At 37.0% G+C, this 15562-nt stretch overlaps 1 protein-coding gene across 1 annotated transcript in view; it reads left to right on the plus strand.

The window, feature by feature from the left end:
• The first annotated feature begins 328 nt into the window (after positions 1-328).
• The window catches only part of nbeab (neurobeachin b), a 291762-nt gene continuing 276528 nt past the window's right edge, over positions 329-15562 (plus strand). The window contains exon 1 of the mRNA XM_016568737.1: positions 329-1004. Coding sequence (XP_016424223.1) covers positions 741-1004 — 264 coding nt within the window. The 5' untranslated portion in view covers positions 329-740. The remainder of the gene's footprint in view (positions 1005-15562) is intronic.

The raw sequence follows: 15562 nt of genomic DNA on the forward strand, positions 1-15562 counted from the left end.
GTTTTGTTTTCTTTGTATGTATGGACTACTTGGGTTACCGACATCTGGTGAAAATTTCTTGTCAACAGCACCTTTAGAAATATATTTACTGAGAAAAATGGTGACATGTTCAATATTTATTTTACCCGCTATATATATATATAGTAGCGGATAGCCTTGCCATATTAATATGGCGAATATAATTGCTGTGATTGACCAATCCGTGTAATAATAATGATCTATCTATCTTGGAGAAAAAGTCATTTATTCTAAATTGGCTCATGTTGATTGCTGCGCCGTGATCTAAAGATCTTCTGCTTCCGTCTAGCTTCCCATATTTACCTGTTTGATCGGTAGGATCCATCTGTGATCTGTATCTTCCCTTCGACCCATGAAGGTGCAGACAGGACGCACACTGCAGCCTACGGTAGTCTACTGCACATAGAGGGCGTTTTCCCAGCATGAGAAACATTTGATCGGTCCACCTAGGGTAATGCAAACCCACATACTACATCACTGAACACAAATCAGGGAGGGAAGCAAGAGCTGAAGTACAGTGTGCGGAGCATCTGTAGACCTATACTGTGAACCTGCCACATGCGTTTGGACTCTTACTGCACAGCCGGTGGATATTAAATCACTACCGGAGATTTGTTTCCCCTTAAAGTGGCTGTAGATATCTCATCGAACTTGATTTGACCAAAACACCTCCTTGTTCTTGATGATACAGCGCTGTTTTTAAACACCGCGGCTGATAGGATATGGCGAGCGTTCAGCCGGTGGCCACGCCGGGCGACAGAGCACCTCCTCCCGGCCACAGGCAGCACGGAGCTGCCGCGGGCTCCGGTACCGGTGACATGATGATGATGATGATGTCTTGCTCCGGATCGGTGGTGCTACCGGCCGGGGTGATAAACCCTTCGGTTCCGATTCGGAATATCAAGACGAAATTCGCAGTCCTCACCGGTCTCATTCAAGTCGGCGAGGTCAGCAATAGAGATATAGTCGAAACGGTGTTGAATCTGGTAAGTGTGACTTCTTGTGGCTGTGTTTCAAAACATACTGAACTCAATACCTAGGCTAGACAGCATTTGTGAGGCGCTTTGAACGAGCCAAGGGATTCTAGTTCTTTTGATTTTGAAGAACATTGAGTGAACCCCATGAATGAATGATGCTGTGATATTATATCACAGATCGTGAGTATTAGGATGCAGCTCTTATGTGCTCATTACAGTCACTGACATATGGTAAAGAGTCTGTCATACTTATTAACAGCAACCAAACAGGTGTCTTACTGTAGTTTACATGCAACCTGTGCTACAATCCGACACAGAAAAATTCAGTCTTGTTCTTCAGTGAAAAATATCTAAACATCCTTAGAAACAAGGCACAATATCACTAAATATGTTAGACTTTTTGTTAAAACTTGGAAAATGGTGGAAGAAAAATAAACTTGATTAAAAAAAAAGGTTGCATCTGAATTACATTTATCATGTTTTAAGGATGTTCACATATTTTTCTGGACAAACATCATGATTATTTATTTATGTGTTTATCTATGTGTGTGTATTTGAAAACGACAGATCAAAATGTGTTCTTCAACAAAAAAGATCCCCAGAATTTTTGTATAATTCCACTAATTTGTATTTTAAACAAAATATTTTTTCGGGAGATTTAATTGAATTTGTCTCACTTTATTTATTATCGCGATTTTTAGATGAGCAACCAGGCCTAAAAATGGAAACAAGGCACAATATCACTAAATATGTTAGACTTTTTGTTAAAACGTGGAAAACGGTGGAAGAAAAATAAACTTGATTAAAAAAAAAGTTTGCATCTGAATTACATTTATCATGTTTTAAGGATGTTCACATGTTTTTCTGGACAAACATCATGATTGTTTATTTATTTTAGTTAACTTTCTTTTTTCAAACACTTTTCTCACATATCTTTATTAGTACCTGCCAACCCAGAATAGAACTTGTTTGCATTCAGTGTTAAAAGCATAATCAACATTATTTCCTTGGAAATGAAATTTTGAGCTTCAGCACTTCTAATGCCATCTGGAAATATAGAGGCCTATATTTATATATTCACAACATACAATGTTAGTCTGAAAGCATTATGCAGTTAAGAGGCAATGGCAATGAAAGTTTGTCCTTATGTGTCAGTGCAAGTGTTTTGTGACATTTTTCCTGTTGTGTTGCACATTGAGAATCTTTCGATTTCATAATGCTCAGTCTTTGACTGTAAAAAACAGGCAGACTCATTGCATGTGTTTAGCTAATGCACTTTAGTCTTGCGTTAATAGTCTATTTGCTGAGTATGTTAAAATACGCTTTATGTGGAACACACAAGACCTGGACCAGGATGTTACTTATTCTTTAACTCTGGTATTGTGGATGTTTTTGTACTTGTTGTGATTCTTAATAAACTGAGTGAAGAGCTGTCAGACAGACAGCACTGACCTGCAGGAAAAAACTAACCATATTATGATATTTATCCTCCTAGGTGGGATTTTCAGTAAACGTGATCGATTTGACAAATACAGATGCTCTTTTTTGAAGTTTTGACCTGTGGAATATGAATTAAGAAACCAGAGGCTTATCCAGCATAGAAAAACTCAGGTGGTTCTTTTGTGACTGTTGTCTGTCTCGCACAATAGCTGCTCACCGTGAGTCAAAGAGGCGATGCTGACAGCATTTAGACAACAGGTCTGTTCCTGAGCTCACAGGTGCTGCTGTTTACGGCACGCCAGGGTGCATTTCTGATTTGACAGTGGAGGGAATAATTACTGCCCCTCCCTTAGCCACCGTTTGCTAAGGGTTCTTCAGCCACCATGTATTTTCATAAAGTGTTCATCAGTCGGTTAGCTGTTTTAGTGACCGAGAGAGTAGCTTTTTTTGTGTTTTAACAAGTACTTATTTGTAGGGTTGTTGCAAGAACAAAATGTCAAGAGGTCAATACCAATGTCAGTGACAATTTCATTATTCTTGAAACCACTACAAAAAACTATATGAAGACACTCCTGACTTCATGCAAAATGGAATACACCAAAACATTTCTTAAACAAAATATGCATTTTGTGATACAGACAGATCCTGTTGTCCATGAAATTAGGCATCTCTTGAAAGACATATAAACTCAGAATCAGGAAAAAAAAGCCAGAATTGTGAGATGTTAACTTCAAATTGCAAGATATAAACACAGAATAGCTAGAAATAAAGTCATAATTTTGTGTCGTAACTTTTGAGCCTGAGAAAAATTTAAGAATTGTGACATGTTAACCCAAAATTGCAAGATGTTACACTGGAGTTCTGACAAAACAAAAATCAATTGCAAGATGAAAACTCAAAATTGCGAGATTTTAACTCAGAATTGCTAGAAATAAAGTCAGAAGTGTGTTATAAACTCGCAATTCTGAGAAAAAAAGTCAGAATACTGAGATAACTCAAAACTGCAAGATATAAACACGGAATTGCTAGAAATCAAGTCAGACTTTTGTGATTCTGAGAAAAAATGTCAGATTTGTGAGATGTTAATTCAAAATTGCAAGATGTAAACTTGGAATTCTAAAAAAAAAGGGGCAGAATTGCAAGATGAAAACTCAAAATTGTGAGATTTTAACTCAGAATTGCTATAAATAAAGTCGGAATTGTGTTATAAACTTGTAGTTTTGAGAAAAAATTCTGAATTGTGGGATTTGTATTCAAACTCACAATTCTGAGAAAATAGTAATTGCGAGATGTTAAGTCAATATTGCAAGATATAAATATGGAATTGCTAGAAATTAAGTCAGAATTTTGTTATAAACTCATGATTCTAAGAAAAAAAAGTAAAATTGCGAGATGTCGACTCAAAATTGTGTGAGATATAAACTTGGAATTGTGAGAAATAAAGTCAGAATTGTGAAATAAAGAGTCGCGATAACATTATTAATTTTGTTTTTACTTGGAAACAGGCTTCCATACATAGAAGTGGCTGCATTTACAGTACACTGCTAGGTATAATGATTCAATATTTTGACTGTTGCTTTACATTCAGATAAGACAAACCATCAGTTTTTACATTAATACATCGCCAAGACAAACGTGATGCTCCATTATGCAACCAAAGGTTAAGAAACATTTAACTTTTTCTGCAACGCACTGTAAGCCTGGCTATCATTAAGTATTTTTTTACTGTAGTGTCAATTTGATGTCAAAGTACTTTTGACTGTTCGATCAGCATAATGAAGAGCTGACTAAATGTTTTGGTCCTCAGTTTCATCCAAGTTCATGATACATTCAACTACTTTCTCTTTTTTTTTAACTCATCGTGTTAGAAATGTCACCAGAGCGATTCGGGCCCAGCTCTCCTTTGTGCCAAACTGCCTTAACCCCTACAAATCTGAACCTTGATATTTGCAGTCTCATTGTTCCCGCTCCAGAGATTAATTACGGGCCGTTCTGTCACAGCGGGGAGCGACGAGATCAGACCGGGCAGACGAGACATGTTGCAGCCCTCGGCATGTTGGGGCAAAGTCATCATCCTGTGACTCTGAGGGACTTTCGATACTCTCAATACAACCCGGACGTCTCTTGAGTAACAGTGAAGTGAGAAGAACAGCACATGAGGCAAATCTCACCTTTCTTGATCCGAGAAAGGCAAATTCACAACTCACAAGTCACAGTGTGACTGTCAAAGCGAGCTGATCGAGAGACGTTTTTGAAAGTACACATAAGTCAAATTTTGCACCGTGATTCATAGTTACAATCATCCTGTCATTGTGTTAACACTCTTTTTCTTGTCAGCGTCTCAGAAAGGCAGTATATGGGAAGAACAGTAGTGTGGTTGCTTTGATGTCTCGATTAAGAATTGATTGCTGGAGTCTCTAGTGTGCAATGACTCGGAGATGTGTAATGGAATTGATCCCGCTAGATTTACTTTGGTCGTTTTGACCGAGGCAGCACACTCACTCGACTTTATCGTATCGTTAAATCTGATCCAAAAGAATCAAACGGAGGGGATGTTACACCTTGTTTGTCCCTTTGTACTTTCAGCACACTTTAAATCTTGTGTACCTGATTTTTAGAGAGACTCTGACAAAGCAACTCTGTCACTCCGGAAGTGCGATGCGTCACGGACATCCCTGTGTTGGACAGGATGATGTGTTCAAGCAGGAAAAGGAAATAGGGCCATCAGTCTGCCAGGTAAGACACCTAGGAAGAGCTGGCAAGCCGGACTCGATCTAACAGAACTAGGCACCCAGTTTGAAATTCAAACCCAATATAAATTCCAACCCCCCTTTTTTCTCCGTCCAAGAATGCTGCTATTTGTTACACTTGAGCTGTTTGCGTTCAAACTCAGACCTGTGGGTGGTGAAACAGTGACTAGTAGGAAACAGAACATTAACAATTAAGAAGCTCTGTCAAGGATTTTAACAAACTGCAAAAGAGACTCTTTTCAAAGCTGGAGCTAAAAATGCTTTTTGTATAATTCTGCGTACCAAGCCAGTAGAATTCTATATTTTATGAAGGACTTTTAAAGGAATAGAAACCAAATGTCTAGAATTTTTTCATCTGATCTTCTCCTTTGAGTGTAGTTTTCAAAGTATGGTTGAGCACTAAATTATAAATCCACATATTTAAAGAAAGAAACATTGGAACTCTAAGTTTATGCACAACATGGTTTTAAACTTGACTTTTACTTTAAAAAGAATAATGAGAGATACCCATGCAATGCCATGATTGTTGTGGGTGTTTTCCAGGGTGTTGCTTTTATCGCATGAACCAATCACAGCCAATCATAACCAGTCAAATCCAATCATATCACCCATTCATTCTCAATTTTCCTCCACCAAACCCACCGCATGCTTTAAGGGGTCTGTTAAAACTCAATGGGCTCAGGGGAGACATGAGAGACACGGACTCCTGCTGTAACTTTACCTGTTGGTGTCACTGTTGTACAGATTTACTTTAGAAAAATTAGTGATTTATACGTTTTTCTGTCATATTTTGTAATATATTTGCATTGTTTTATTTTTGTATTATGATTTTTTTTTTCTCATTAAATTTTTTGAGGAGGGCACTGTCTCCTTTTACTTTAGAAAAATTAGTGATTTATACGTTTTTCTGTCATATTTTGTAATATATTTGCATTGTTTTATTTTTGTATTATGATTTTTTTTTTTCTCATTAAATTTTTTGAGGAGGCACTGTCTCCCTTGACTCCTCGGAGGAAACGCCCCTGGTTGATACGGTGTTCTGAGTGGCTGTTCTGAAGGATAGTTCACTGCAAAAATGAATATTCTGTTATCATTCAATCACCCACATTTTGTTCCAAAAGCTATTTTCATCTGTAGACTGAAAGTCAAACAACAGTGGATCCCATTGACTTTCATTGTAGGGACAAAACACAAAAACATTCTGTTCTGTTCCATTCTGTTTACATTGATAATTGCTTCGTGCTTATGCATAGATGGTACTGTAATGACTATCCAATGTACAAACAGCAAATGGCTGATGAAAAATAGGAACATTGGGTTCGCAAATGCATTGTGTCCAGTGTAACCTTTGTCTTTTGTAAGGAAAATATCCCTTGGGAAAGAGTCGTACAATAAATTGAGCAGAAAGACAAATATGTGTACAGAGCATTGTCTACTTCCAGAAGGTCTTGTTTTTCTCTTAGAGATGGATACTATATTCAGTTTCTTTGACGTGTAGATTATATTTCTGCTGTATTTTGAATCTGCTTTTTGTGTATTCAGCAACAGCGTTATAAACAATGTTCCACCTGTACTAGAATACCTCAGACATTTTTGCATTGCTACTAAATTTAAGTACAATATTTTATCAGAGAATGCTCACGGCACAAATTGAAGCATGTAGATTACATTATCCTTTATAAGCAATAGAAGCAATAGTCGCTGAACAACTGAACTGTGGTTAGTGGCTACTCTGTGGTTCCAAAGTACATGGTCTTGCCTCGAAAGGTTATTTGGAGAACATTCTGAGACACTCTGTGAAGTGAAAGCTCATGAAATCTTCAAATGAACTTGGAATTTGGTCAATAGAATCACTCTGAAGTTTTCATAGTGAAAGTGACCATAGTGAAAGTGACCATAGAGAATGTGTCCATTAGAGTTATAAGCTGGGTTTCCATCACCCTGCTTTTATGCGCATTTTGAAGTATCTCATCAGAATCAAGTGATGGAAACGCTGAATTTCGAATAAAAATGCCTTAATTCGCAAAAAAGTTTTTACGCTCGCTTGAGGTGGTTTTTGGCTTGTGCGAAAAAGGGTTATTGCGAATAATGGGAGATGGGAATAAATTCCTCCAAGCGCATCAAAAAAGTCATGTGACTTTGCGCTATGGGACGGCAAATTCTGACTAATCAGCGGACCGATCTCATTCACAGCATCTGAAATGTTGTTATGGTCATTCGGAAATGCCCTAACAAAGTCTGTCATCAAAGTATTTCTGTATAATTGCCTCCCAGAACTGTTAAACGACTACGTTCCCAAACAGCAGCATCCACCTCCGAAAGCAATTACCGCATTCATTGTGTTTCGTCTGCTCGTTCTGAGGTGCAAGTAATTTATTATATAGGAAAATTAATATATTTGGTAGCTTCTCCTACTTTTCTTAGTGATGTATAGTGCCAGTTTATCAGGAAGTGATGATTTTGTTCTCTTTGACTCATTGGATGGAAACGGTGCTTGTTCGCAAATGTTTTGTGCGATATTCCAATTTTGCGCATAAGTTAAATTCGCAACTTTGGATGGAAACCCGGCTATAGTTCAGCCAAAAATATAAATTGTCGTTCTTTACTCACCCTCATGTCCAAACCCACATGCTGTTATTTTTATCTATGAAATACAAAAGGAGTCTTCACACAGCATTCTTCCATTCAGCAACAATTTATAGTGACCACAGGGTTGAAATCAAAGTCATTTTTCACTTTCATATCATTCATTTGAGAGTGAATCATTCAACTCGGTGACGTGGTGACAAGAACCCATGGCCTCCAATTTTAGTCTTTTCCACACACGAAGTTGTTGTATGGCTTCAAAAGATTTGAAATATACCACATACGTACAGTATATAACTGACTACTTTAATGTTGCTTCACTTAAAAATGAAAATTCTGTCATTTTTACTCGCGCAACAATGTCGTTCCAAATCTGTATGACTGTATGATTCTGTGGAACACAAAAGAAGATATTTTGAAGAATGTTGTTAACCAAACAATTTAGACTTCTATTGTATGGACAAAACAGCACAGACATTTCTCAAAATATCTTCTTTCATGTTCCACAGAAATATGAAAGTCATACAGATTTGGAAGGATCTCTGTAAATTAAGGGTGCACTGTATTGGTGAAAAACACAATCCCTACTTAGCAGTCAGATGTCTGTATGCACAAAGGCACAGATCCCTAAACAAGACCATATCTGCAGATGAAACTTTTTTTGTAGAAGCATTTTTTAAAATTTGAACTAGCACCTCATCATGACTACACCACGTTATGTACGATAAGCTGCAAAAGACACAGGCACAAGTGGAATGTAAAAAACACGGTGACATTAATTTTTAAGTAAATATAATGGGCGATATATTGCGTCACCAAAAATAATTGAGGTCATGTACATATATTGCGCGATAAGTCGATATATTGATTATTGCGACAGGCCTACTCGCTAGAATTTTTTTCCAATTTCATTCGTGTGGATTCCAGTTGAAATGACTGGATTTTGCCTACGAAAATTCGCCAATAATGGTAAATGTGACAGCATCTTAAAGGGGTGGTTGACTGCTTTTTTTCTTGGCTTGATTGTGTTTATGGGGTGCAGTGTAACATGTCTTTATGCTTTATTTTTTTTAAAACGCCTAGTTTTTCATATATTTTACCTTTATTGTAAGCCGCTGTCTCCATTGTCATTTGAACAGCCGGTTGACTTCCTGTCTCTGTGATACCGCTCCCTCAGAAATACGCAATGGACTCCGATTGGTTAGCTGGCCCAGTTTGTTGTGATTCGTTAACCGTGTACTGCACGTTGTCCGGGAACTTCTCTAAAGCTGCGCAACATGGCCCCGCCCCTTTTTTTTTGCATGTTCCCGGGGGCGGGGTTTATGTAAATTTCTGGGTTTGTGACGTAACGAACCAGGGAAGTAGCTCGTTGTAGTCCCTACCAGCCGGTTTTGTAGGCATTAAACTGCCAGCATTTTAAAAGATATCTCCGTTTGCATAGAACTTTCAGCGTCGCAACTTTGCAGACATTGTTTATGCTCAAACAGCAACATTACACACAACTAACATTTAAAAAGTGAAATCGCAATCAACCACCCCTTTAATACTTTCTAATCAGACTTGCAATTTTCACCAGTACTGTAAAAATAAATTTTCAAAATTATTGGAATATAAGAAAATACTAAAAATACTATTCAGTGATTCATGTTTAATTGAATGCATTATTTGCAGATTCTTTGTAATTATTTGTGAAATTTGTGAAATTTTTCTGAGTGAAAATGGTTTCTACACCAATATTTTTTCAGTTAACTAACAATGAACAACACTTGTAAAACATTTATTATTCTTAATGTTTCAATATGTACTAATACATTATTAAAATAAAAAATAGTATCTGTTAATGTTAATGAACCTGAACTAACACTGACAATGAACAGTTGTAGTTGCATTTTTATTAACTAACGTTAACGTTACTGTAAATGTATTGCTCATTGTTCATTAATGTTCGTTAATAGATTAACTGCCATTAAGTAATTAGACCTTATTGTAAAGTTTTACCAATTATTAAACTATAAAATATTACAATAAAAATTAAAGTTTAACAGGTAACAAAAAAAGTACAAAATTAGGTCTGTATGCTATGTAAATGGATAACTTCAATAAACGGCAAGATTTTTTTTGAGCTGGACAGATGTCATCATGTAATTAAATCAACTTTAGCACAATCGGGGAAAAATCTAACCCTTGCCGTAACATTTCCTCTGGACAAAGTTCCTGTTTTATGCCTCACACAGCTGTTGACTGAAGACAACACATAATCCGATGTAAAGATGTCATCTAAAGACAACACTATTAGTTTCCCTGAGCTTATAAAGCTGAAACGAGACGGTGGCCAACTCAGCAGAGTAGAAATAAGCACTTTTGTACAAGGAGTCACATCAGGAGCCATCCAGAAGAGTCAAATAGGTAAGAGCATAATCACATAAACTCAGTTTACAGTTTAGACACAAGCTAAGAAAATGTTTGGGTGGAATTTTTTAAAAATAATTGTGCTGCACCTGCACAGGTGCTATGCTAATGGCCATATGGCAGAAGGGCATGACTGATGAAGAAACCCTGGCAATGACAAGAGGGATGATGAACTCTGGAGAGACGTTTAAATGGCCGAAGGAATGGCTTGTGGTAGACAAACACTCAACTGGTGGAGTCGGAGACAAAGTCAGCCTTCCACTTGCTCCTGGTTTTATGAAGCCCCTCCCTCAGAAATACGCAATGGGCTCAGACTGGTTAGCTGGCCCAGTGTGTTGTGATTCGTTAACCGTGTACTGCACGTTGTCCGGGAACTTCTCTAAAGCTGCGCAACATGGCCCCGCCCCTTTTTTTTTGCATGTTCCCGGGGGCGGGGTTTATGTAAATTTCTGGGTTTGTGACGTAACGAACCAGGGAAGTAGCTCGTTGTAGTCCCTACCAGCCGTTTTTGTAGGCATTAAACTGCCAGCATTTTAAAAGATATCTCCGTTTGCATAGAACTTTCAGCGTCGCAACTTTGCAGACATTGTTTATGCTCAAACAGCAACATTACACACAACTAACATTTAAAAAGTGAAATCGCAATCAACCACCCCTTTAATACTTTCTAATCAGACTTGCAATTTTCACCAGTACTGTAAAAATAAATTTTCAAAATTATTGGAATATAAGAAAATACTATTTCAGTACTTCAGTGATTCATGTTTAATTGAATGCATTATTTGCAGATTCTTTGTAATTATTTGTGAAATTTACTACCAATTTTAAAATGTGAAAAATAAGTAAGCAGCCAAGCTGTGCCCTAGCAACTGCTTAGTAATTCCCTTTCAGACTTATTTCTGCCGTTGTGACTTTGTGCCTCACTTGGGACAATTTTTTCTCTCTGTTCTGCTATCTAATATAAAGCTCTGTTGGTCCTTGATATTGCTACCTGCAGTACTGAGAAGCCACCAGATTCTGATAAAGTGTTGACCTGCATTTGCTCTGACTCTTCTCACTGTCCCAGATGAAATATAGGTTTTAAAACCTGAATTCATAAGCAGGCTGTGTGGAATTGGCCAGAGCAGCTAATTTTTTAGAGGTCAGACATGCTTACTGCCAGAACGCTGGTAATGAGGTTCTAGGTTTGTTCCTGTCGTCCCACTGCGCTGTGCGTTTGCATGGATTAGCAGTTCCCCTGGCTGCCGATAAAGACCGAATACCTGGGGTAGGCATGAAAACCTCTGTCAATACATTCACCAGGCATTCATAAGATTTAAAGAGCTGTTTTCTGACTGTGCTAATAGCGTATGAATGCAAGTTTATTTGCTTTTCAGTATTCAACTTAATGTCAGAGTTAATGATTTAATTTTTGTTTTCAGTTTTTAGTTTCTAATTACATTAGCATAATGTTAGACGATATTAAAGCTGAAGTGTGTAATTTTTTTTTCAATGTTAAACACTTTGTCTAGTGCCAGTTTAATATTCAGAGGCTATAAGTAAGCCATTCAGATTGATTTCCCTGACACACACACACACACACACACACAAAACAGTTTTTATATCCTGACCAGTCTGACACAGCAACATAGACTCAACCAATGATGTGAGTCTGGGGGCGGGACTATCTGTATTTCTGAGCAGTGACAGTGTTCAGTGTTCAAAAAACTCATTAGAAAATAAAATCATTTTTGCAATTCCATATTTTATACATATACACTGTTAAAAAGTTTTTTTTTTCTGTAAACATTTTTATTTATTTATTGTTTTTAAAGGTTTTTTAATACTTTAGTTCAGCAAGGACACATTAAATTGATCAAGAGGGACAGTAAAGACATAATGTTTAAGAAAAATTGTACTTAAAAAATAAAGTAGTTTTTTGTTTAAAATAAAAATGTTTATTCAAAATAAATGCTCTTTTGAACTTTCAATTCATCAAATAATTTAGAAAAAAGTGAGTTTCCACAAAAATATTAAGCAGCACAACTGTTTTTAACATTGATAATAATAATTACAAATGTTTTTAAGCACCAAATCAGCATATTAGAATGATTTCTGAAGAATCATGTGACACTGAAGATTAGAGTAATAGCTGCTGAAAATTCAGCTTTACCATCACATGAATAAATTACATCTTAAAATATATAAAATTAGAATTTTTTATTTTAAATTGTAATAATATTTCACATAATATTTTTGATCAAATAAATGCAGCCTTGGTGAGCGTAAAGGAAAAAATATGAATTATTCCATCTGTGCGGAATTATCTAATCCTTAAACAGAAAAGAGCCCAGACTAATCATTAATCACTGATTTTCCCTGACAAAGATAATTAGGAATGTTCTGATCATTCTATTAACTATTAGTTAATATCCCAGGAGCTAAAGTGTTAACATTTACCTGAACTAGTCATGCACTGTCTTCCATCAACATTATTAATAGGTTAATTTAAAACCAAACTTTTGGGAAGACACAAAGTACCAAGCTCACCTTTTAAACTCTTCTCCAAAGCTATATTCCAAACACTTCCAGTTATGAACGAGTGCAGATAGCAGACCATGCAAATGTGACCTTACGGGCGGTCGATGCACAAGACTACAGAAGCAGTCAAGGCAATAATGGCTATCCAGGGGTTTGGAAGTGAAACAGCTGTTCAGCTAAATTAAATCTGCTGATTTCATGGTGAAATTTGATGGTTAATGTGAGAGTTGTGGTTTTCAAGCATATCTAGTGAGTCCTGTTAGCGTCAGGCACAAAGTGTAACTGTGTCCAAAGCATTAGTCATAGTCCTCTGGCATTGTGTGTAGAGTTCTGGAATGATACACACAGGACTGTTGCTTCAGCAAATACATATTTGCCTTTAGAAAATGGGAAATGACACAGCTAATCCGAAAACTCTCTTTTTGATGGCAACACATACATGAAGCTTATCACGAATTAGCCAGATTCAAACCTCATCTGTTGCACCCTCGAGTAACAATGCATTGCTATCCTGACTGGTTGGGCTTATTTTTAAAGGACTTTTTAGCAGCATCTTTTCTGTTTTTAACATTGCACTCAACATGCTCAGTTTAATGCATTTCTGAAGGCTGTGTGACTCATAATGAAAGTAAATGGCTATAATAGTGATACATGATGTGTGCATTTAAAACAAAGAGATAATAGATGGGGAGGGGAAGGGTCTTTCAGAAATGAACAAATTGGAAAGGTGTTTGAAGCACAAATACTTGGATTGAAATGACTTGGATCATTAGTAATTATTGTTGACATCTAAAATTGTTCCCCATATTCAGTGATTTCACTCTCTAGTGAATGCGGTGTTTCAACTATCTATCTGACATGACTTGAATGCACCATTGAGGCACGTCCCATTTACTGTTGCTTGATGAATTTTCATGGGCGAAATCCACCAATTTCCATTGGAATTAGTGCGATCAGGAGCACAGATTTTGCTAATGTTCAAGTTAGTCGCGCAAATTTGTTCTCAGACAGGAATCTGCTTGGTTTGAACGTAATTTCAGTGTTAGCTGTGCTTCATACATCACTACACTATTGGCAATGGACCATTTTACTTTTGTTATGCATTTGTCAGTAAAATTTTAAATTAATAAAAGGAATGTTACCACATTTTTTTGTTTATTAAAAAGTCAGTGTAAACACCTTTTGCAAGAATTGTTTAAATGTTCATTTATTTTGCTGTAAATTTTTTTTTATAGATTGTATATTTCAGTGAAGTTTGACATGTTCAATACGAAAATCACATTACATTTTGTGTATCATTAACAGTGCTCATGACAACTAAAAAAATATGTTGAAAAAAATACTTAAACAAGCTAATCCGTTATTACTCATGCATAAAAAAATTACATGGTACATGCATAATAATGAGCAACAGCACGTTAACACAAACAGTTACCAAAAGTGAGTCATCCAGAACTTCAGAAGTGTCTGTTGGATGATTTTTGTCTTTTATGACTAGCCCCACAGTGTTCTGAAATGTTCCAGAAAGCACTAGAATATTCCAGAATGTTACAGAAACTTAAAAATATCTTTTAAAAACTTATCTGTACTAATGTTTCATAATTAATGATAGAAGTTCTGAAATTTATCTGACCTAAATATTTACCACACTGCAGTGCCATTCTATATTTTTTTATTTTAAGTGGCGGAATGTCCTTCATAAATCTCAGGTTGTCATTAAACTGAAGTCCAATACTGAGAAGATGTTTGTGGTGTGGGACTGGAGCTTAAAATGAAGTTAATGTTCCGTGTCTTCCGCTTTCCTCCCCACCGACTCCATCTTTGATCTCACAGAACAGCAGGCACTGAGCAGCGTAGCGCGAGCAGCTCGCGTAAAGCCGCAGACCTCTGGGAGGACCCCGGGCATGTGTGCGCCTATCTCTCGTGCATGCCTTGTCCATGCCCTCCGCAAGACGGAGGATTTAGTGATGATGAAAAGCTGACATTTTTGGAACAATCGGGGATCATTGCGTTGCATCAGCCCTCTGTTTCTCCTTAGCCGGGTTGACAGATAGGGCCGTTCCGGAAGGGCCAAATTGTCTCATATCAGTTGCAGGCACTGGAATCCGTTTATTACCAAAAACGTGTCTTATTTTTTGCTGGAGATAGCTTGAGGGGAAGATTTCACTCTCCGTGTTTTGAGCGCACGGCTTTTGTACTTCACAGGAAGAATTTAAAATTCATGTTGCCCCAGTTTTGCCTCTTGCTGGCAAGCGGCACATCAGGAATGAGGCACAATGTCTCCAATCATTGAAATAAAGCTGGTAGTTTAAAACACATAACAACCCTCTACGGACACCTTGGCAATTGAATCGCCATTGGCTAGTAAATTTTTTAGTTTACTCGCCAGACTGATATACCATATATGCATGTGTGTGTGTGTTTTAAATATATATATATATAAATAAATGTTTGTAAAAAACACATGATGTTTGTGAGGGGCTTCCTCCCGTGGGCTCATAGATTCCTTTGATAGACCTAAGGCCTGTTTCACAATGCAGCCGTGCAGTAGAGTTTCTTTTAATATTAGGAATTATGAAAATCTGTCATAAATCTACATAAAACAGAACCCAAACCATAAAGTGTAGCTATAAACTACTTAAAGGGATAGTTCACCCAAAAATGAAAATTTGATGTTTATCTGCTTACCCCCAGCGCATCCAAGATGTAGGTGACTTTGTTTCTTCAGTAGAACACAAACGAAGATTTTTAACACAAACCGTTGCAGTCTGTCAGTCTTATAATGGAGGTGAATGGGAATCATGCAATAAAACTATAAAAAACATACACAAACAAAACCAAATGAAACCCTGCGGCTCGTGA

Source organism: Sinocyclocheilus rhinocerous, unplaced genomic scaffold (assembly GCF_001515625.1).
Source record: "Sinocyclocheilus rhinocerous isolate Xijiao unplaced genomic scaffold, SAMN03320098_v1.1 scaffold1965, whole genome shotgun sequence".
Classification (NCBI taxonomy): Eukaryota; Metazoa; Chordata; class Actinopteri; order Cypriniformes; family Cyprinidae; genus Sinocyclocheilus; species Sinocyclocheilus rhinocerous.